Source organism: Botryllus schlosseri, chromosome 6, assembly GCF_051294905.1.
Source record: "Botryllus schlosseri isolate E-star chromosome 6, Bs_hap1, whole genome shotgun sequence".
NCBI classification, from domain to species: domain Eukaryota; kingdom Metazoa; phylum Chordata; class Ascidiacea; order Stolidobranchia; family Styelidae; genus Botryllus; species Botryllus schlosseri.
Window position 1 is genome coordinate 22,515,754 of NC_137241.1, and position 18,531 is coordinate 22,534,284.

The 18,531-nt window shown below is 40.8% G+C and overlaps 1 protein-coding gene across 2 annotated transcripts; it reads right to left on the reverse strand.

The window, feature by feature from the left end:
- Positions 1-1,143: 1,143 nt before the first annotated feature.
- Positions 1,144-18,494, reverse strand: LOC145441581 (uncharacterized). 2 transcript variants are annotated; one of them, XM_080319478.1, is made up of 19 exons: positions 18,147-18,494; positions 17,003-17,145; positions 16,061-16,170; positions 15,195-15,280; positions 13,118-13,285; positions 13,000-13,041; positions 12,794-12,937; positions 9,782-9,912; positions 9,548-9,715; positions 7,329-7,530; positions 4,774-4,896; positions 4,149-4,297; positions 4,025-4,075; positions 3,816-3,957; positions 3,152-3,181; positions 2,972-3,076; positions 2,402-2,509; positions 2,038-2,145; positions 1,144-1,565 (listed from the first exon to the last, which is right to left on the reverse strand). In XM_080319478.1, exons 1-19 carry the CDS (start codon positions 18,340-18,342, stop codon positions 1,522-1,524), a joined length of 2,250 nt encoding a protein of 749 aa, XP_080175604.1. In that variant the 5' UTR covers positions 18,343-18,494; the 3' UTR covers positions 1,144-1,521. The 2 variants fall into 2 exon arrangements, with proteins under 2 accessions (XP_080175604.1, XP_080175603.1); XM_080319477.1 differs by having other exon boundaries at positions 9,548-9,912.
- Positions 18,495-18,531: the final 37 nt, after the last annotated feature.

Genomic DNA, 18,531 nt, shown 5'->3' on the forward strand with positions numbered 1-18,531 from the left:
TTTTTGACTTTTTTGAAAGTGTCCTCGGAGGACGCCCTTTTGTCCTCTTTTTTGAGATTTTGTCCTCTTTTTTGAAAATTTAGGTCTGATATGCCGCAAATTAGCACAGAAGTGACGGTCCGGTGGATATTTCGGAGTGAAAAACGGTGAATTTAGCTCTGCGCGAAAAGATGACCTTTTTTTTTTTTTTTTTTTTAGTCAACTGACCGCAAAGTGGGAAAAATTCACCGGTTTTTGAGAATTCTACTCCGGTTTTGTATCTTGCAAGTTTCTGAATAAGTGTCCTCTTTTTGCATTTTCAAAATATGGTAAGCCTAATATATACTATACATAGACTCATTAGCATTGGTAACTTGATCACCTTTTGTTTTTACTGCTGGAGTAGTCATACCGTAAATTTCAAATAGAAGTAGTTTTTCCGAGACATACCGAAACCAGCACGTTGAGTGGAAATTGAAAACGACATGTCAATTGCGTAACTGCTGTAAAAATGAATGCCCAATTTTCGTCTTGAGGAAGTCATCGGTAGGGCTTGGCACTATTATTCGAGTACTCGACTAAATCGAGTATTAATTTTATTGATTCGAGTCGAGTAGACGATTTTTACGAGTACTGAAATTATGCGCTCCCCACAACTTGAAGTTAATTTAAGAACGATAATTATAGTTTTGATACTATTTTCCACTGCGGAAGTCTTCAAACCTTGATTGGCCGTGTGGCAGCATACCAGACATAGTACAAAGCAACGAACGTTACTGGAAATAACACATTTCCGAAGTCATGATCACCTCACAACATTGTCAAGAAGTGCAATCAAATCGGTATGATAAAAAAATACCAAAGTTTCTTTACTGTGACGGATAACAGGCATTTTGTTCCTTGTGGTAGCTTTGATACAGTACATTCTGTTGTGACGTCATAACGAGCGATACTCGATTCGACTCGGAGCGTAATACGTGATTCAGAATCGAATCACTTGGGTACTCGATTTTGCCCAGCCCTACTCATCGGTAGCTATATGATACTCAGCGCGCGAGCGTGTGCTTGGAAAGCTGGGTAAAGCTATTATTATCAATTTCGGTATCAACACGATGAAGTTGATAAATGGACTACCCACCCCACCCCACCTAGCGTATGTATATGTTAAGAAAATGTAGGTGTTATATTTCCATAAAGCAAACAAAGAAATATACCATAAGTGCGATGGTGGCCGGATAGATTTGCCCATATCTAGCATAATGCTAGCTAGCATTTGAACAGAAATCCATTTTTAGCTAACATAAAGATATCAATCGCACTGTAACAGTGTAATAGCCAAGTTATTCGATAGTATGGCTAACAACGCGAAATGTCCCGAGACTTCAAAAATGATCCTTCGCGGCTCTGTATCGGGGTCGCAGTTTGAGAAGCCCAGGTTGCATCTGCCATCTTCGCATCGGGATAGATGTTTGCTCAACGTCACATTCCAGCGATTTCAACGATACGACGCGATGCTGCCGAGATCAGACTCATCACAGAATATCAGAGACGCGCGGCAGAGTCGAATGCGTATTCGTAACCAGAAACTGAAAATAAAACCGATACAGGTAACTGAAATTCATGTGCAATGTCAAAATAAGTTAGTGTACTGTTTGATCCCTTCTCTCAACGCACATGGGCTCAGCTTCATTCCAATGCAAAATATGAAACTAAACTCTTAGCGAAAAGAGGTGTATTTACACCCGAGTACCCCTGATGTATACGGGTGTGAATATGCACTCATTTTTCTTGGGCCACATTTGACCCGCAGGTCGAACGTTGCATACCCCTGGTGTATAAACGTATAATTTTTTGCCGGGAAATCTGGTAACGGATCATATTGCAACGTTGGCACTTTAGACCTTTATAGGTGATATGCGAGTCACTATACTTTTACAATATGAATACTGACAGTAATGATAGAAATTTCTCAAGTGCGTAGATATGAATTGACTGCATCGGCCTCTTGCTCTCTTTCGAATCGGCTGACGCAAAGAAACCTGACACCTAGGCACCTACGTGTCTCGTATTTCCCGACGCTTGGCTGAGCTTCTGGATTTTCGTCTCTATCTATTTTTTGGCTCGATTTTCCGTCCGTCCTTGGCGTTCCATCGTCGACATCTGGAACTGGTTGTGGCAGGAATTACTAAATGTATCAGACAAGCAGACAGAAAAGTTGCTCTTGGGGACTATGCGTTCGATTTGATTCTATTTCTTGCGTTCACGATTGACCGGACATATCATTCAACAAGATATTGAAGCGACTGCGCGAGCATCTTATGCCTTAAATCCGGAGTATCTTTTGACATGGCAAGTGTGATGAGGATGACACGGTAACATTTGCAGAGCCATTGTCATTAGAGCTGTTATACGCGGGACTTACTCGCTTGATATGTTCCTGCGTTTGGTTTAGTTTCTTGCGTTTCACTCTTAATCATCCGGCGATTCTCCTTCTCGCCATCAGTTGTTGCGTCGTTGGATAGTTCAGTATCTGTGAATAATAGCAATTTTAACGCAGTGCCGAAAAGGCCAAGCACACCTAAATCTCCTGTGTGCGGTCGTATTGTTCCTGTTCTGTTCCTCCCGGTGATTTGAAAACATTGTTTACTTTATTGCATCTTATATCAGAGACATGGCATGGCTTATATGGCTGCAAGGAGAATGATAGCAATTCTTAAGTGTAATCCTAAATATACGGCTGAAAAATAGCTTTTTGCTGTCAGTATTTATGTCGTGTATGAACAAATATCGTCAACATTGCTGCGTTTTCTCTCGTGGCTTACTGTGCCGATGGTATCGGAAGATGAAATGTGAATTTCTATCGAATTCAATGTAGGACATAACACTAAGGATAGGTCGCTCGAACCCGATTTTGAGCGATTCGTCGGCTTTAAAGCGCCAATCCACAATTCCGGATTATATATACTGTAGTAAGTATAGGAGCATAGCTGACCTGCTTTAAGATGATGATCATCGTAGCCGCCATCCTGTTCGTCGATGGTCTTCATTGCCTTGCTGGCATTCACATTGTAAGTGGCGTAGCCATAATTCGTTTCCCCTTTAAGTGAAAATTGAGTAAGTATTAGCGTTAATGCGACGGAACTGAATCCAACAAATTTATTACAGTGCATACCTGTTTTTTTCTGATCTTGGGCCTTCTTTTCTAAAATAAATTGTACATAGGTTCTCTTATTACACTAGAATTTTCGTTGCCATACATAACTTGAGGGATATAATCTACTCTTTCAAACGTAAATATCTCAAGGCTTTGTCTCACATGCGGATGATCCGCATTTCAATACGTAGGTTGGTAAATTATAGTATCTGTGCAGGGGTGCTATACCTAAGTGGTTACCTATTTTCCGTATATACTCGACAACAAATATGTGTATTCGCTATGGAGAAAGTAACTCATGATGACGATAGCGGATATTTCTGATAACTACGCGCTAGGAATTGATTCAGGAGGGGTGGGGACATGTTACTGCAAATAAGGCGAGAAGTATCCAAAATATCCCGATTTACACTGGGAAGAACAGTCGAACACGCATCTTGAAAAAAAGAATGAGTCTGTGCTGCTAGTCGACGGATACGGAGTCATAATAAAGAGTATCCGTCTGGTGTAAATGACCACTATAGTCGAAACAACCACGAATACCACAAACAATAACAACGTATCGATACGTAATTATGTTTGCGCTCATATGAAAACTACTTCAACATCAAATTTATCACCGAATCCCGAAACCTTCTGGTTATACGCTCACAACTAGTCACATTTTACTCTGGTGCTATACCTTCAGTTATCCCTATAACGTATCCTTCCGATGTTTTCCGCAACGACTGCACAACTCTTCCCTTTTTCGCGTTATCCGGCGTCTCGTACGCTACTGAATTTGAAGGCAAATTACCCGTGCCGGCACTTCTATCTGGAGGAAGCTGAAATAATTTCGACCGTATCGTTATTTTACGCCAGTCTTGTTGTTGTCCGATTCTGTCAACACACCTCTGGCGGCTCTGGTTTCGCGCTCGAAATATCCATGTAAACTGGTTCTTCCTGAAAGTCAGAGTGAGTAAATTAGAGACAGTTGACGATCTGGCTATTGGCCGCGAAATATATCGGTACTCACGTATGAGGGGTTACTTTTTATGGACATTTGTCGCTTGTTTTCCGCGGTGAAACAACCGCGACGTCTTATTACAAATGCGATCACGCCAATTGCAACGATGAATATTACGGCTCCAACAATAATTCCTATTAAGGCACCGGTAGACAAACCTGAAGATGAGGTGAGATGTAATATCCTCGATTTCTATTACCATAAATTGGATTTTAATAGCTCTAAAATGTCGTTCGAGCGAATATAGTAGACCTGTATATCACAGATAACGGAAAAAGATATAGAAAGCATAAACGTCAGCGAATAGAATTACAACTACACTTGTTCTGTTTGAGATGAAAAATCGAATAACAAATCCAGCATCCATGACATTTACTTTCAACGTTACACACCCAGACTAAATAAAGACACATATCATTATGCGCGCACCAGCCTGCTATAAAAATGTTTGAGGAATGGTCGGCCTCTGTGACCCGCGGTCCATTCAATTTCTTGTATCCGAGTTCATTTATACTTGTTTACGAATTCGATGACCTGACAAGTGCATTTACGTCGCTGCACCTAACTATCAAACCTCTACAATATTTTACTATTCCCATTGAACTATCCCCTATCGATATTGATAGCAACATACCTCCGTTAACAGTCGAAGTGCCGCATGATTTGCCATCACAGGAACAAACTGTTCCGGATTGTCCAACTTCGACACAAGTTTCTCCTTCGGCACAGCTCACCGTTTGACAGTATCCATTTATAACTAAAATAAGTTTGAATTATAGCAATATACATTTACACATGGTCGCAATAAAAAAAGTAAACGTGTACATGATTTACGAGTAAGGGAAGATTTTTTGAAGATGCAATGGAATCGGCGAGATATCCAGTAATCATCGTCATTCTTCCTTTCCATACGCCATCTCGAAGTGTAGATTTATTAGCAAGTCTTTGTTCTTAAGCGGTCGGGTTCGAACCCACAACCATGAGCGTAGCCGGGACGGAAATCTGGGTGGGCGACAGAAAATTGGGAGGCGAAATTTTTTCACAATCACGTGACGTCATTCCTCTGCTGTAATGCGGTGAATGAATATTTATTCCACAATAAGCAGGCCGTGTTTGGGCATTTTTTCAGATTTTATTCTTGGCAATTTTGGCATCGCTATGAATTCGCATTTATAGGCTCGAATTAACGATGACAAACGCTTCAGATTGGTCTCTCATATGAAACAGAAGTCACCAAACATGCAGTATCCACACTCTGCCACAAAAAACAACAAGATTCAAATCCTAATTGAAAACGATGTTAGAGTTAGAGACTAAATTTACCCAATACAAAGCCATGTGCTTCTGCAAAAGCTATTCCCAGTAGTCGATTCATAGTGCGTGCAAAATAACAGGCAGTCAAACAGGTCATGATACTTATGATAGCAATTCAAAAGGGTTTCTGACACGTTTGGATCGCAGACTTCACTAATGTGTATTTGTATATAATGTGTATCTGTATTTTGTATGCATGGTACGTATAGATCTGCAGGCCTTTTCCACCATGTCTGTTCATTGATGAAACTATAACCCTATTGGCAAACGTGACGCAATCTCTCAGTTATTCGCAGGCAGTGTTCTTTTTTGCATTATGCCAAAATACTAAAAATAGCATATTTAGGCATTTTTCGGATTTTATTTTTGGTAATGAGAGTATAAACCGAATCGACAACGGTGTTGGAGAGTCAATCCACCCAATACGAAACCGACTACTTCTAGAATATGTCATCCGAATATTCGATTCGATAAGCGTGCGTAATTACCTGCATTTACTCAGATCACAATACCACTCAAGATAACAATTCAAAATCGTTGCTGATATGACTGGATCACAGCCCTTCACTCGCCAACCAATGGTCAGAAATCACGAGTGGCTTTATTATTCAATATCACATAAAAATGTCTAGCCGGTTAACAAAAAAGTCGTAAAGGACTGAATGTTTGAGGCCTATATGTATGGTACGTATTGATGGGAGTTGCTTCTTGGGCGACTGAGTCGTTTTGCACTGTGTAAGTGTGTATGTTCAATTGTTAATTGATGAAACTATATCCATATTGTCTAACGGGGTACAGTCTATAAGTGCTAATTGCACCATATGCTGACATTTTCATTAACAAGTTATAAGTAAATGGACGAATTCATAAACATTGAGTCCAGCGTACCAGCGTCGCGCGTGTCGGCTACACGAGGCAGCAAAATGCACGACCGATGACAACAGGAAAATGCCCAGTCATTGCGCTACATCTAAAAAACTACGTCTCCCATTCACAGATTCAAAAATATGCCAATTACCAACGAAGACCCTGCTCGTTGCAGGCAAGGACGCCTTGTTCCTAATTGCTCGATATCATTTTCTACCTGGGCTTAGCAATCCAAAGTATATCGTAAATCCAGATTTCAGCACTCGACTTTGTGGGCTCGACCCTAAGATTTTCATTCGCAATCCCATTACATAGATCCCATTGACGGTAGACCGCGGCCTTCCCAAGGGTTCACGGGCCTCAATTTAGGAATTTAGCGTTATTCACACTTGTTTTGTCGCTTCATACAAACTCATTTCAGTACTTTGCATCTAACATTTTCATAAAAATCAATATTTTGAAAATGCTTTATTTTCGGCATTTAAATTTTTTTATTTGTGGCAGTTTTGGCATTTGATTCCCGAAATGTCAAAAATTACACGGTCTGACAAAAATTCAATTATATTACGGAGGGGTAAATGCACCCTTCGTGCCTTTCGTATGCCCTTCTCATCGAGAAGTCGAACGCTATATGCTCTGATATAGTAGTTCTTAATATTTACTACACTACGTGAATCTGCGTGAACTACGTGAATCTGCAAGCCTTCGAGATAGAATAGGAACTTAAGAAGGACCCTGCGTACGCTACTGCAAACCCCTTACCACCACAGCAATCACAATTCGAATATTCTGATCGGACATAGTTCCGCCACCCATGATGGACAAGACGGACACGTAATCACAGATCATATGCATGGGGGAACGCCTGGGGTTGCCGGGAACGATGGCTTAGAACAACTGCTCTAATGTCTATACTCTTCTCTCGATGTAGGTTTGGAGGAGGGGAACAAAAATAGTTGCAACGGATATGACAAAAATCGGGTATGCTAATCGAGATGAACGCATTACCTTTGTGGACCACCGGCACGGGTCGCAGAATTGTCCATCCTTCGGATCCGCTACGGATGGTGTCATTTATTTCGCGAAGCCGAATGTAAAACGCGGACTGCACATCGCCCGAGGAAGCTACGGCTCCGTCCGGCCCTACCGTGTAAACACCTTCCGATTCCACGATCAGACTTCCGGCATAGTAATTTTCTCCTGTTCTCACCTGGAAATAATGGAGAGCGGTTTGTCTTGACCCAATTGCGTCATGAATTATAGGGTAACGTGAAAACCGATGGGTAATTCCTTGCCATTATATAACAGCAGCAGAGAGGCATATTACCTATAGCTGCAACGCGCCATCGTTTTCGGGTTTGTTTGTGTATAAAAGCTCATGACATGTAACAATTGTGTAACACTTGCTGCAACGCACTGCTAGCATTAATGTGGGGATATCATCTATAAACCTATACATAAAACATAGGTGTCGTCCCATTAGAATATATCTTATAATACAATATCACATCGCTGCAATCATTCATTCAAGCTCATTAGCCAACGTCAGGGTCTCCATTCTTTTGTCAGAGATATTATTCAGAGGTAATGAAGTTACAATTGATGTTGGAAGCCGGCATGTCGTGACGTTGCTGCGGGACAAAGCTACATATCTTCCATTATATTGATACTTATGTCACATATATGTTGTGTGATGATCATCCGAGAAAGCGCATGAAATTACTTCTAAGTTCAACAAATTGATAATAATATTTATATAAATGCTCCATTCCCAGAGTCTATGATTTTAAAACTCCTCTTGGTAGTTTACGGAGTGGAGGTTAATGTAAGCGAAATAATTCGTTGAACTGATTTATAAGTGACATGTACTCTGTAACGCGGCCGAAGTCGAATACCATTCGCTTTTTTATTATATTTAGATTGGAATAATTATATATCATTAATATTATTTTGCTTCATGTAGAATTGTACAGCTTCTTTGTCTTCATATAGATGTCGATAAGGTTGGGTGGGTCCGAGTCGCACTTTGAGATGCGAGCATAGACCTGTCATTAGGGCTTGGCAAAATCGAGTATCTGAGTGATTCGATTCTGAATTACGTAACATGCTTCGATTCGAGTCGAGTAATCGAGTATCACTAGGTATGAAGTCGTAACAGAACGTGATATGTGTAGGTTCAAATATGTACCTTTTATACCACCCCAAGAATATATTGCCTGTTATCCTCATATTAAAGATACTTTGGTATTTTTCGACCCTACAGATTTCATTGGGGACGATCATGACTACGGAAATCTGTTAGTTCCAGTAACGTTCGTAGCTTTGTACTATGTTTCGTATGCTACGATACGACCAATCAGGGTTTTAAGGCTTCTACAATGAAAATGACTGTCCAAACTATAATCCTCGTGATAAATGGACTTCCAGTTGCGAGAAGCGTATAATTCCTGTACTCGAAAAATCGCATTTTACTACTCAACTCGAAACATCACAATTAATACTCGATTCAGATTCGAGTACTCGAATCATTATGCCCAGCGCTACCTGTCAGTGAACGATTTTCCGAGGTATGCAATCGATTTGACAAATCGCTAGTTGAGTCATTGTTCGGGCAAAATTGCCACCAAAGTATGGAATGAATGGAAGAAAATTTTCATACCATACCGTATATTGACACATTTACGTTACGAAATTTCGTTCCAGATACCATATGATACCATTCCCTGCCTAGAGACTTGATTTATGTCCCTTTTATATTGTGAGGTCGTGTTGAATTACGTAAACCCATTCGGTTTCCGTCTTTTTAAACCTTTTTATCTGCGTTGCAGATACCAAAGAAGAGGTAAAGAATGATTAAAAATTTTGGATTGGGAACTTTGCGACGTCAATGTAGTAATTTCGACCACATATGAACTGAGCGGTCAGATTAACGCAGAAAAACTTTGACCGCTCCAGTCATCATCCTGCGGTCACGCTGATGTCTATAGCTACGTCATTGATGAAAAGGTTGTGATTGTTCGAATTTTTATCCCTACCAAACGACCAGTTATTAGTTAAATTAGAATATGGAGCATTTCCCATGTGTTAGTTATAGTATAAAGTGGGGGCCCATGGAAAATTTCACAAGCCGAATTCGTGAACTTCCTATGCGAAAAGTATACTTTGCGCAATAAGTGTCAAGTAGCATAAACGCAGACATACTATGCATGTGCGATCTACGTACTAACCGATTCATATCGTGGAACTTTGGCCAAGGCGGGAATCAAGAGGTCGGTTTCGAGAGCCCCGAAAATGTAACTCCTCAACGTGTCATTCTCCATCGCTCCGTTGACGTCTACCGTGGTCGTTATTGTGAATACATACCGTCCCGGCGACTCCGGTGAAAAAGAAGTAGTCTGTTCGATTACCGAAGCACTAGTTGACTGATCAGCCGATGGACTTTTCGAATAAGTTGCAGTCACCATATGTGTAGACGTTGCGGTGGATTCAACTGCTTGAGTTTGCTGGACTGTAGACGCAGTTGCAGTGGATGTAGCAGGCATTGTAGTTGAATCTCCAGAACCGCTGTGCTCCTGCTCCAGAACTCCCTGTACTGTAACGAACTCTCATTAAAAAACGCTTGCCGAAATGTATTGCCCCGCAGAGAGAGCTATCCGTTACCATGAGATGTGAGGGACAGTTGAAAACGCCACCGTGGTTGTTCAGTGACTCACGCTTTTGTCACAAACGTAAACCGCTAAATGATAGCATGTATGAGAGCACGTCTGTGATACGTCTCTAATTACTAATTACCACGAGTCATCAACTCGACAACGGGTTAATCCTCAGTCATAACTATAACGGTAAGCCGGTTTCGCCGAAAGAATGGTTAATTTATTATTTATACCATTGCGGGATATTCAGTGACAGTTAGGGTTTTGCTTGCATTCAGCACTTAAGAACCCAGCTGACTCGATTTGGAAACTAACAAAGCCGATTTCCGCATACCTAGGCGATTTTGAGTGGGTCTTAACAAACGGTTAAACTCATGACATTATTAGTATTAGGATGTGACAATAGTATATTGGATGGATTCCCGTATATAATACCCGATATAAAAATTAAGTCATTACACGTCAATGGTTGAAGACATTTGGCGGACTGGAAATGGTTGAAGACATATGCTCGGCCGAAAGAAATCGGGGCATAACCGCATCTGAATTCTAGAATACACAGATGACAGGAACGTGCCCAGCCCATTATTGCCCATGCCGTATCAGCTTTGCTTATGACACAGGCAATGTTCCCTCTAAGCTGCGCACGTGCGCAAATGCGCAGTGCTGAAACGGTCTCTGCGCACAGAAAATCTACGCTGCGCACGAAAAATCAGAAATGATATTTTTTTTTAGTTGTTGCGCACTGTTGTCCAATGGACCACGCAGGCGCGCAGATTCGTGAAAATTAAGATGGAACATTGCCAGGGCCAAATAGTATTATCACTGAAGTCTGAAACCGATGTAGAAGTGCGCCCCGCAAAGGTAACTATTGCGCTTCGTGAAGAAATGAGAGTTCACAATCACCTGCGCCTCACGGATTATTTTTTTATTATGGCCTCGTACACGTGAGCGATACTGATATCATTTCAATAGCGCATTATATTCTGGGAATGGCGAAATAACATGGTACAACAAAGTTGTAAATAACAATGGGCTAGCTCGAAGTTAATCTGCGAGAAACTAACGAATGATAGTCTTCTCCGCGTGGCATGAACATTGCGTAAGATTTACTCAGGACCGTAACTTTCGCACCCCAAACCCCCCAATTGGAGGGGCCGAGCTCGAAGGGGGTCCAAAATTATTTCGAGAATTAACATAAATCGAGGTGTATTTTTTGAAATTTTTCAGGAATTTTTTTTTCGCGCTACTCGCGTTTTATTATTGTAAGATATCTGATTATTGGGTACCCTTTCCCACCAAAAATTAGGCATGATTTATAGAAATGGGCAGTTGGGCGTCGGCCATTACCGCATGACGCGCCTAGACATATGAAGTCAAAGGCTATGTAATATGCGAATCCAAGAAGTGCGCCAGAACGATCAGCAGCGAGAAAACCTTGGGCGAAAAAGACTACCCCGGTGCTGACCGAAAACTTCGATATATATACAAATATATGTGTAATTGTCCATGTCCATGGGCGCCTAAATGGCTGGTTGTCCTGGCGATCCGAGTCCCACAACAAGACAAATGCCATATCGAGGGAACATTATTTTCCAGTTAAGAAATACCAATTTGAAATCGTGTACGTCTTTTACTTTAGTACGTTTTGGAGATTTCAATATCTTTTGACATAGCAGATAGGGGGTCACGAAATAGCATCATGTAACGAAGTCATTATATCAACGGGTACGCCCGAAGATGTTTTAATATTATTTAGAGGGCCTATCTATTCAAACACACCTCACTGGATCAGCTCTACCGGCAAATCTGATTATGTGAGCAGGGAGAGGATAAAAATTGATAGCAATATATATGCAATTTCCGATCATATTGGCCGATGCAATCATGAATTATAGAATTTTTTTCGCGCTTCGCGCGTTTAGGAACGCTACTACTAAATGGGCACCCAATGTACATGATAAGTACCGGAAAAAGCCTAGAGCCGTATAGGGGGGTCTGGGGGGGCGAAGCCCCCCAGTAGTTAGTTTTATCACCCTATCGGAGGGTGGTTGCGCACTGTTGTCCGAGGGCCTGCGCAGTGAGTTGGCGTGTTTGCGCAGACTCTTGGAAAATTAGAGGGAACATTGGACACAGGGAAGGCTTGACATGTCTCTACTACGCCTCTGGCTTTGAGTGTCAACGCACTCAACGTACCAGGCTGTGTCAAATTTCGTGATTCAACGACTTATCACGTTTACCGGCATGGCTATGTGAAGTCGTGATTCTTGTAATGTAAATTCTTGTATTATAAAAACGAAACATCTCAATGTATTGAAAGTAAAGGATAAGATGCAGTCAAGTTTAGGGTTATTCTAGTCGCATATTTCAAAACTCTGGTGGACTTGGTTACGCGTGTAAATGCTAATTTCGTTTCCTTTAAATTGGGACAGGGTCTTAAAAAGGTTGCGTACCACTGACTTTGACGATATTCGACATCCTCCTATCTCGTCCATTGCATTGCACTGCGTTTTGCGTATCGCATTGTACATTTTGACTTGCGGGTATAAAAATATAAAGCCTATACGATTATTCGGGTCTATCTCAGTCATTCTAGGGCTTTGATATTGTGTTAATGATTTTAACTCAGGTGCTGGCTTACTGAGCACTGAGAAACGATTGTTGAATACTATTGTAACGGTAAATTGTTCTAGCGCCAAAGGTCACTTCTTGAGAATTCCACTCGACACGGTTCAGTGATGAAGCCATAGACGAACAATGAAAAGGTGCTAAGTAATAACAGGGCTTGTACACTTCAAATAACTATAACAGCTCCATTACCCGGTTGAATCACGCAGTCTAGCAATTCCGGGTGCTCTTCGGTGCAATCGCTAAAGTTTGATCCCGGATAGTTAGTTGACGCGTAGAAGTTTTTCTCGCAGAACTTCATACAACCAGAGCTCACGCCCACATGTTTACAGCAGTCTGGCCAGAACGAAGTTAGTACGTCAATTCCATTTACACGCGCGCTTAGATTACAAACAAACCCTTTATGACTGATGGCTCCAGTTGATATCCCGGTTGCGCCCCTAAAACGTAAGATAACACAATTGGTAGGAATATTGAACATGGTTTACCACTTAGTCGAACTCCAAGCGTTCTTACAGTAACTGCATCGAAGCGCCAGTCTCGCTTCATCCTGGGAGCACATTGGGTTTCCATTTTCGTAGATAATATCTTCTAAAATCTGAACTGCACTCTCATTCGCGGGTTCTGTAATATCCTTGCATATGGTGGAGCATTGAGGAATGAGCAAATCTTTGTTGCAACAGTCTGGAAATGTGGGAAGATACTAAAGTTACCAAAGCGCACAAACTCCTGTTATTATGGCACAGCTATACAAACAGTGTCGCTTATCCCACTGTTTTTCTATAGTTTTCAAATTAATTTTGTAACTCGTTTGATCACACGAGCGCAAAATGAGAACCCTAATTCACGCATCTGCTGGTTGACTTATTCATAGTTTCAAAATTTTCATTTAGAATAGATGCACATTGCACATTTGCACACATATTATGTCATCTAATTATTTTTATGAGCTGAAGACGCGTTTTTGCATTGAAGACTGCAAATGATTTTTTTGACATCATGATAAAGTAACAACCTTTTGTGTTTCATGGCCGATGTCTACAAGCGTTGTGATGGCTCGAGGCGCGTTTTCAGAAGTTATTTACTAAGACTCGAGTCATTGCTCACTGATCTAAATTGATTCCACTCCACTTGCCTCGGACTTGGCATTAAAAATATGGACATTTTCGAGGTACATTCAAGTCATCAGATATTCGACTTTGCAAAGTCCCGTGATCAACATAAATCCACCGTTTATTGGATTGCATCTCCGTTTACATTTTCGATGTCATTAGGTCCGTCAGCAGCTGCATCAAATACACAGCAGTTATACGACAACGCCGAAACTGTCGTCATGATTGCCATACGTATTACAATATCATAACAGTGTATATTCAGTAGTTAGGTTTATAATTAATAAAGTTGGTACTTTCTCGGCACTTTCGACGGAATTTGGTAACAAATTTCACCTTCATGTTCAAACATTCTATTTCCTCTGAACAAATATCAGGTTGCGATGTCTTTATGGGGCCCCGTCGTGCAAAATTTCAGTCAAAAACGTAGCTTACATTGAATAATACTCCCATACTATTTGGAAAGGAGCATTCTCATCACTTGGAATAAATAACGGCGATGACGCATAGCATTTTAGTGGTTTAGAATGGTCTGGCACCAACTTTGACTCGTTCATCGTGTGCTAGCTAATATATAATTACGCACTCGTATTTCGCACACCAAAATCTAACGTCAAACACTGAAAATATTTTATGATTTGAATTTGACTCGAGATCGGAAAATTTGAAATGACTTGACTCGTCACGAGTCACTTTTAAAAGTTGCATGACCAGACTTGGAAAAATTTGTAAATGTCTTGATTTAACTCGAGTCAAAATTTGCAATCACTCGAATTGACTTGTGACCCGAAGTCAATAATTTGATTCCATTGCGCAATGTCGCCGCCAACCGTGTTTGTTTGTTGTTCGTTGTTTGTGATATTTATGGTGTTTGTCGACTACAGTGGTCAATTGGTCATTTATACCAGGCCGATATTCCTTATTTTTAATTCCGTGTAGCTGCCGACTTGTAGCACAGCCCACTTCTACGGTTTTTTGCGCAGTATCACCGCCAAGCGTATATGATTACCAACTGTAAACCAAATTCTTTGTTCGAAACTTCGAAGTCCAAAACCATCCATACACTACTGACGTGTTAGAAAAGATTTCAGATCTGCATATAACTTGAAACGTACCGTGCACAAGTGCCGTCAGAATGCCAAAACTCAACATAGCGAAGTATAAGTTACCTTTTCCCCTACTTACGGCAAGACTCCTACCATGAATAATCTTGGTTGACACATCAAACTGAAATTTCATGGCAAACGAAAACACAGATTTTAGGGAGCGTGCTGTAAAACACATCCCTTTCTAGACCCAACTCCGCCTATGACATTGTCGCCGCGTGATTAAAACGTCAGACTTCATCTCTATAGTTTATATATCAATTCGCGGACTTTCAGGCCTCTTGCTACGGTTATACACTATGCACAAACACGCATTATATTTTAGAGGGACAAAGTGCATGAAATTAGGGCAAATAAACATGAAGTAAGAATTACCGTCGTAAGTAGTGTTTTGGATTGGTACGATATCTTTACTTTCCACTCCAATCCAAAATGTAGAATTGTTTTCGACAATGGTGCATCTGTATACATGCCATTTTATTAGTCAATAATAATAACCCATTAAAAACAAATCGAATATATTACAGGCATATTAAAACAATAGTCTAACGACCGAGAACACTGAATTATGTGAACGAGATAGAGATGACAACAAACAACTTGGCTACGTCTGCACAGAATAGAGATCATTTATATCACACTTATAACAGCGGTGTAATAAGCCAATTTTTAAGAGCGTACGAGACCTGGCGTGCTCGGCGTGTACAATTTAACAAGGCTCTTCTTTCAAAGACCGCTCACCTCATTTCAAACCTCTGAGAACATCAAGGACACACTAAATTTCCAAATTTTGAGCATATCGAAGCTCGCCAGAATCCGATACAGATGAAACGTGTAACCCTTGCAAGTTTATTGGAGACCCAACGTGACCGCACTGATATTTTCTATAGTGATCACCTTCATATTTTAAGCCAGATTGTTCCCAATTTTGTTTTGATATCCGTATCTTTTCGAAATTGTATTGCCTTGCACGCATTGTTGTTAGGACTAAGTAAGCTCAGAAAAATAGAAGTAGAAGTTGAAGTAGAGTTACGTCATCCATTCGCCGAACTAAACCGTAAATATAGGATTTCATCACTAAAAAGCAGTGCCAACTATTCCACCAGAGTGTAATATCGGTATGCTATTTAATGTATTCTACGTAGGGTATATTTGCTTTTAGCCTTCATGCAAATTTAGGGAGGCCTGAACGAGGCATGAAACAAAGTGAATTGCGGTGAAAAGTGCTAATAAACCCTTACCGTATCCTAACAGCTTCCAGCAACGTCGGTGGAGCCCTCCACCTCAAAACTAGATGGCTTCCAGGATTGACCCACCAGGAACTACTGTGGCTCACAGTATCAGACAGATTCTGAAAAGAGTATCAGTCACGACCGACCGATAGATGACATGAGGACATTTTAGCAACATATGTAGCCTAATGTTCCTATAAGATTAGTTACAATTCGGGTTTACTCTCAATATGAATTCATGTAGGGATATATAGCCTACAACTCTTTAGTCCTTTTTATGTCGTAAACATTACTCCTATTGTCGCCAGGAGCAGTTTACCCAGTTACCACACGTTACCTAATAATTAATCAGATAATGAACCTGTTGTCGGGCTCCATTAGTTGACTGCAGAGCGATTCTCAGTCAACTATGCAGTACTACATACATGACATTCAAGGGATCGTTCCACTTGGACTGTAGACCAACCTTGGATATCTTGATGGTAATATGAGCCTCAAATATTTACAAGCGATGGTGCGAACGTCCTGATCACGTTAATGTACGATATGTGAGTCTTGATCAGACAGACGTTGGCTTTTGCATGCAGATATTTTCTGACAGCGGCAATAAATTTGCCGGCCGTTATCATTACAGAATAAAATATGCTGCTTTTGATAAAATATATCAATGCTAAAATGACGTAGCACAAACACCACGGCACGCGATCGGGCTGAAATGATGTGATTCAAACAATCCATTGCAACCATGTGGAACATATACTATTCAGTTCGAGATAGCCTCAAGATAATACAATGCTAAATTATTGCCCAAGGTGTCTACTGTCTATGTTATGAAAAACAGAGGCTTCTAATGCGGATATTTGTAGAGCTAAATAGCTACTATCCTTAGAGGAAACATTTAGATCAAGTGATGCACCCATTTATCAAAATCCAACAGATACCCGCTCTCACCTCATCCGAATAGCAGGAATGCCCCTGCGAATGGGGCGAAATCGTGCTGAACTCGCCAACGGTCAAATTGGAAGCTGTTGTACGAGCTTGGCAAATATAGCCCTCGAAAGTATTGCCTATTTCAGGAGAAGCATGCAGATCCACTGAGAAAAGGTAAGCTCAATTTCAGTTTAGTGGGCCGAATAGTGCTCAAAGAAATTGTGGACGGGGAATGTAAAATGGCATCATCTTCTATTACCTTAGACGGATTGAATTAAACTTTGATAAGTATCCGGTGACATTTTGTAGTAAATAGAAGAAGTATAGACGCAATTATTAGTTTTCGTGTCGATCTGACTAAATTGGTCATTTTACACCATGCCAATATATAATTTCTGACTTTGGGACGGCCCCACTTTCGTAGGGCTTCATTTGACTTTCGCTGATTTGATGGGATACAGGGGTCTAGTTAACCACCCAACACTTGGGTAGGACGTGAAAACAAACAAGAGATTTCCATGTTGGCATCTCTAACCCTTTAGAAATGACATCACGTGAAATGGACTTTATTTTGTTGAAGCGTAACGAAGATACTAAACGCACGTCTGGCATGTTTTGGTGATCGGTGAAAATCAGTGCTATCGTTGTACAGAACAGCATCATAAGGCCGAGAGATGGCAGATGCAGATGGCAGCTGACCATGACCATTGTACTAAAGTCGGGATGATTAATCGAATGCTAGTAATCTATTTCTTGGATCAATTTGGTCACAAGAACGTTTATTCAACAGTTGTCCGATATCAACGTTCATCATGGATATGAATACTGAAGTGCACTAGTGAATTCATGCAAAACTAACATGCACGATAATACGTATGAGAATGCCGGTCGTCAGGGGACACATCTGTTGAAGCATTCGTCTTATTCTCCTGTTTTAGACTAAGGTAGATATCTGTTTTAAAACAATAGTCCAAGTCGTTTCCACACCATCCTATCTCATCATTCTATAGCAATCTTGTGGTGTTTTGAACTATTATTATAAAATTATAAATAAACGAGCAAACGACTTGATTTAAATCCAAAAGGAGAGGTAGGCCTAATCAGGCCGCATTTTGTTATAAGATAACCAAACCGCCTGCGGCATATTGAAAACAACGTATTTTACCTCTCAAAAAGACGTTCGGAACGAAAAATGTACTGTCAACTGCAATGGCGTAAGGTGGCGGGACAGTCTGTGGCAGCTCATCGTGTTCTGGTACCATACTATTGCATATTGAGGCTGGTATGTCTCCGCTTGATCTACCGTTGATTATTCCAAAGCATATAGTGACGACGGATGCAATCGAATACCTTGAAGTCATTTCTCTGACGGTTATGTTGGAATCCACGAATAGGCGAACATTTCATTCACGCAACAAATTGCATAGCTAGAGGTCTAGTAACCCAGAATATTCAGAGTATATGATACTATAATAGCAGTAGATCTCATCATTATTTAGTCCTAAACATTGATCTAAGGTTGCCAACCAGTACACAATGCCCTGTCCTTG

Bases quoted from the DNA above. Each gene is read 5' to 3' on its own strand.
- LOC145441581 (XM_080319477.1), bottom strand. From the start codon at position 18,342: ATGACTTCAAGGTATTCGATTGCATCCGTCGTCACTATATGCTTTGGA. The intron at 2,510-2,971 runs GTCAGCTATGCT...TATTATTCACAG, and splicing joins TGATCATCATCTTAAAGCAG to ATACTGAACTATCCAACGAC. The intron at 1,566-2,037 runs GTAGGTGCCTAG...TTTTATTTTCAG, and splicing joins CGTCGGGAAATACGAGACAC to TTTCTGGTTACGAATACGCA.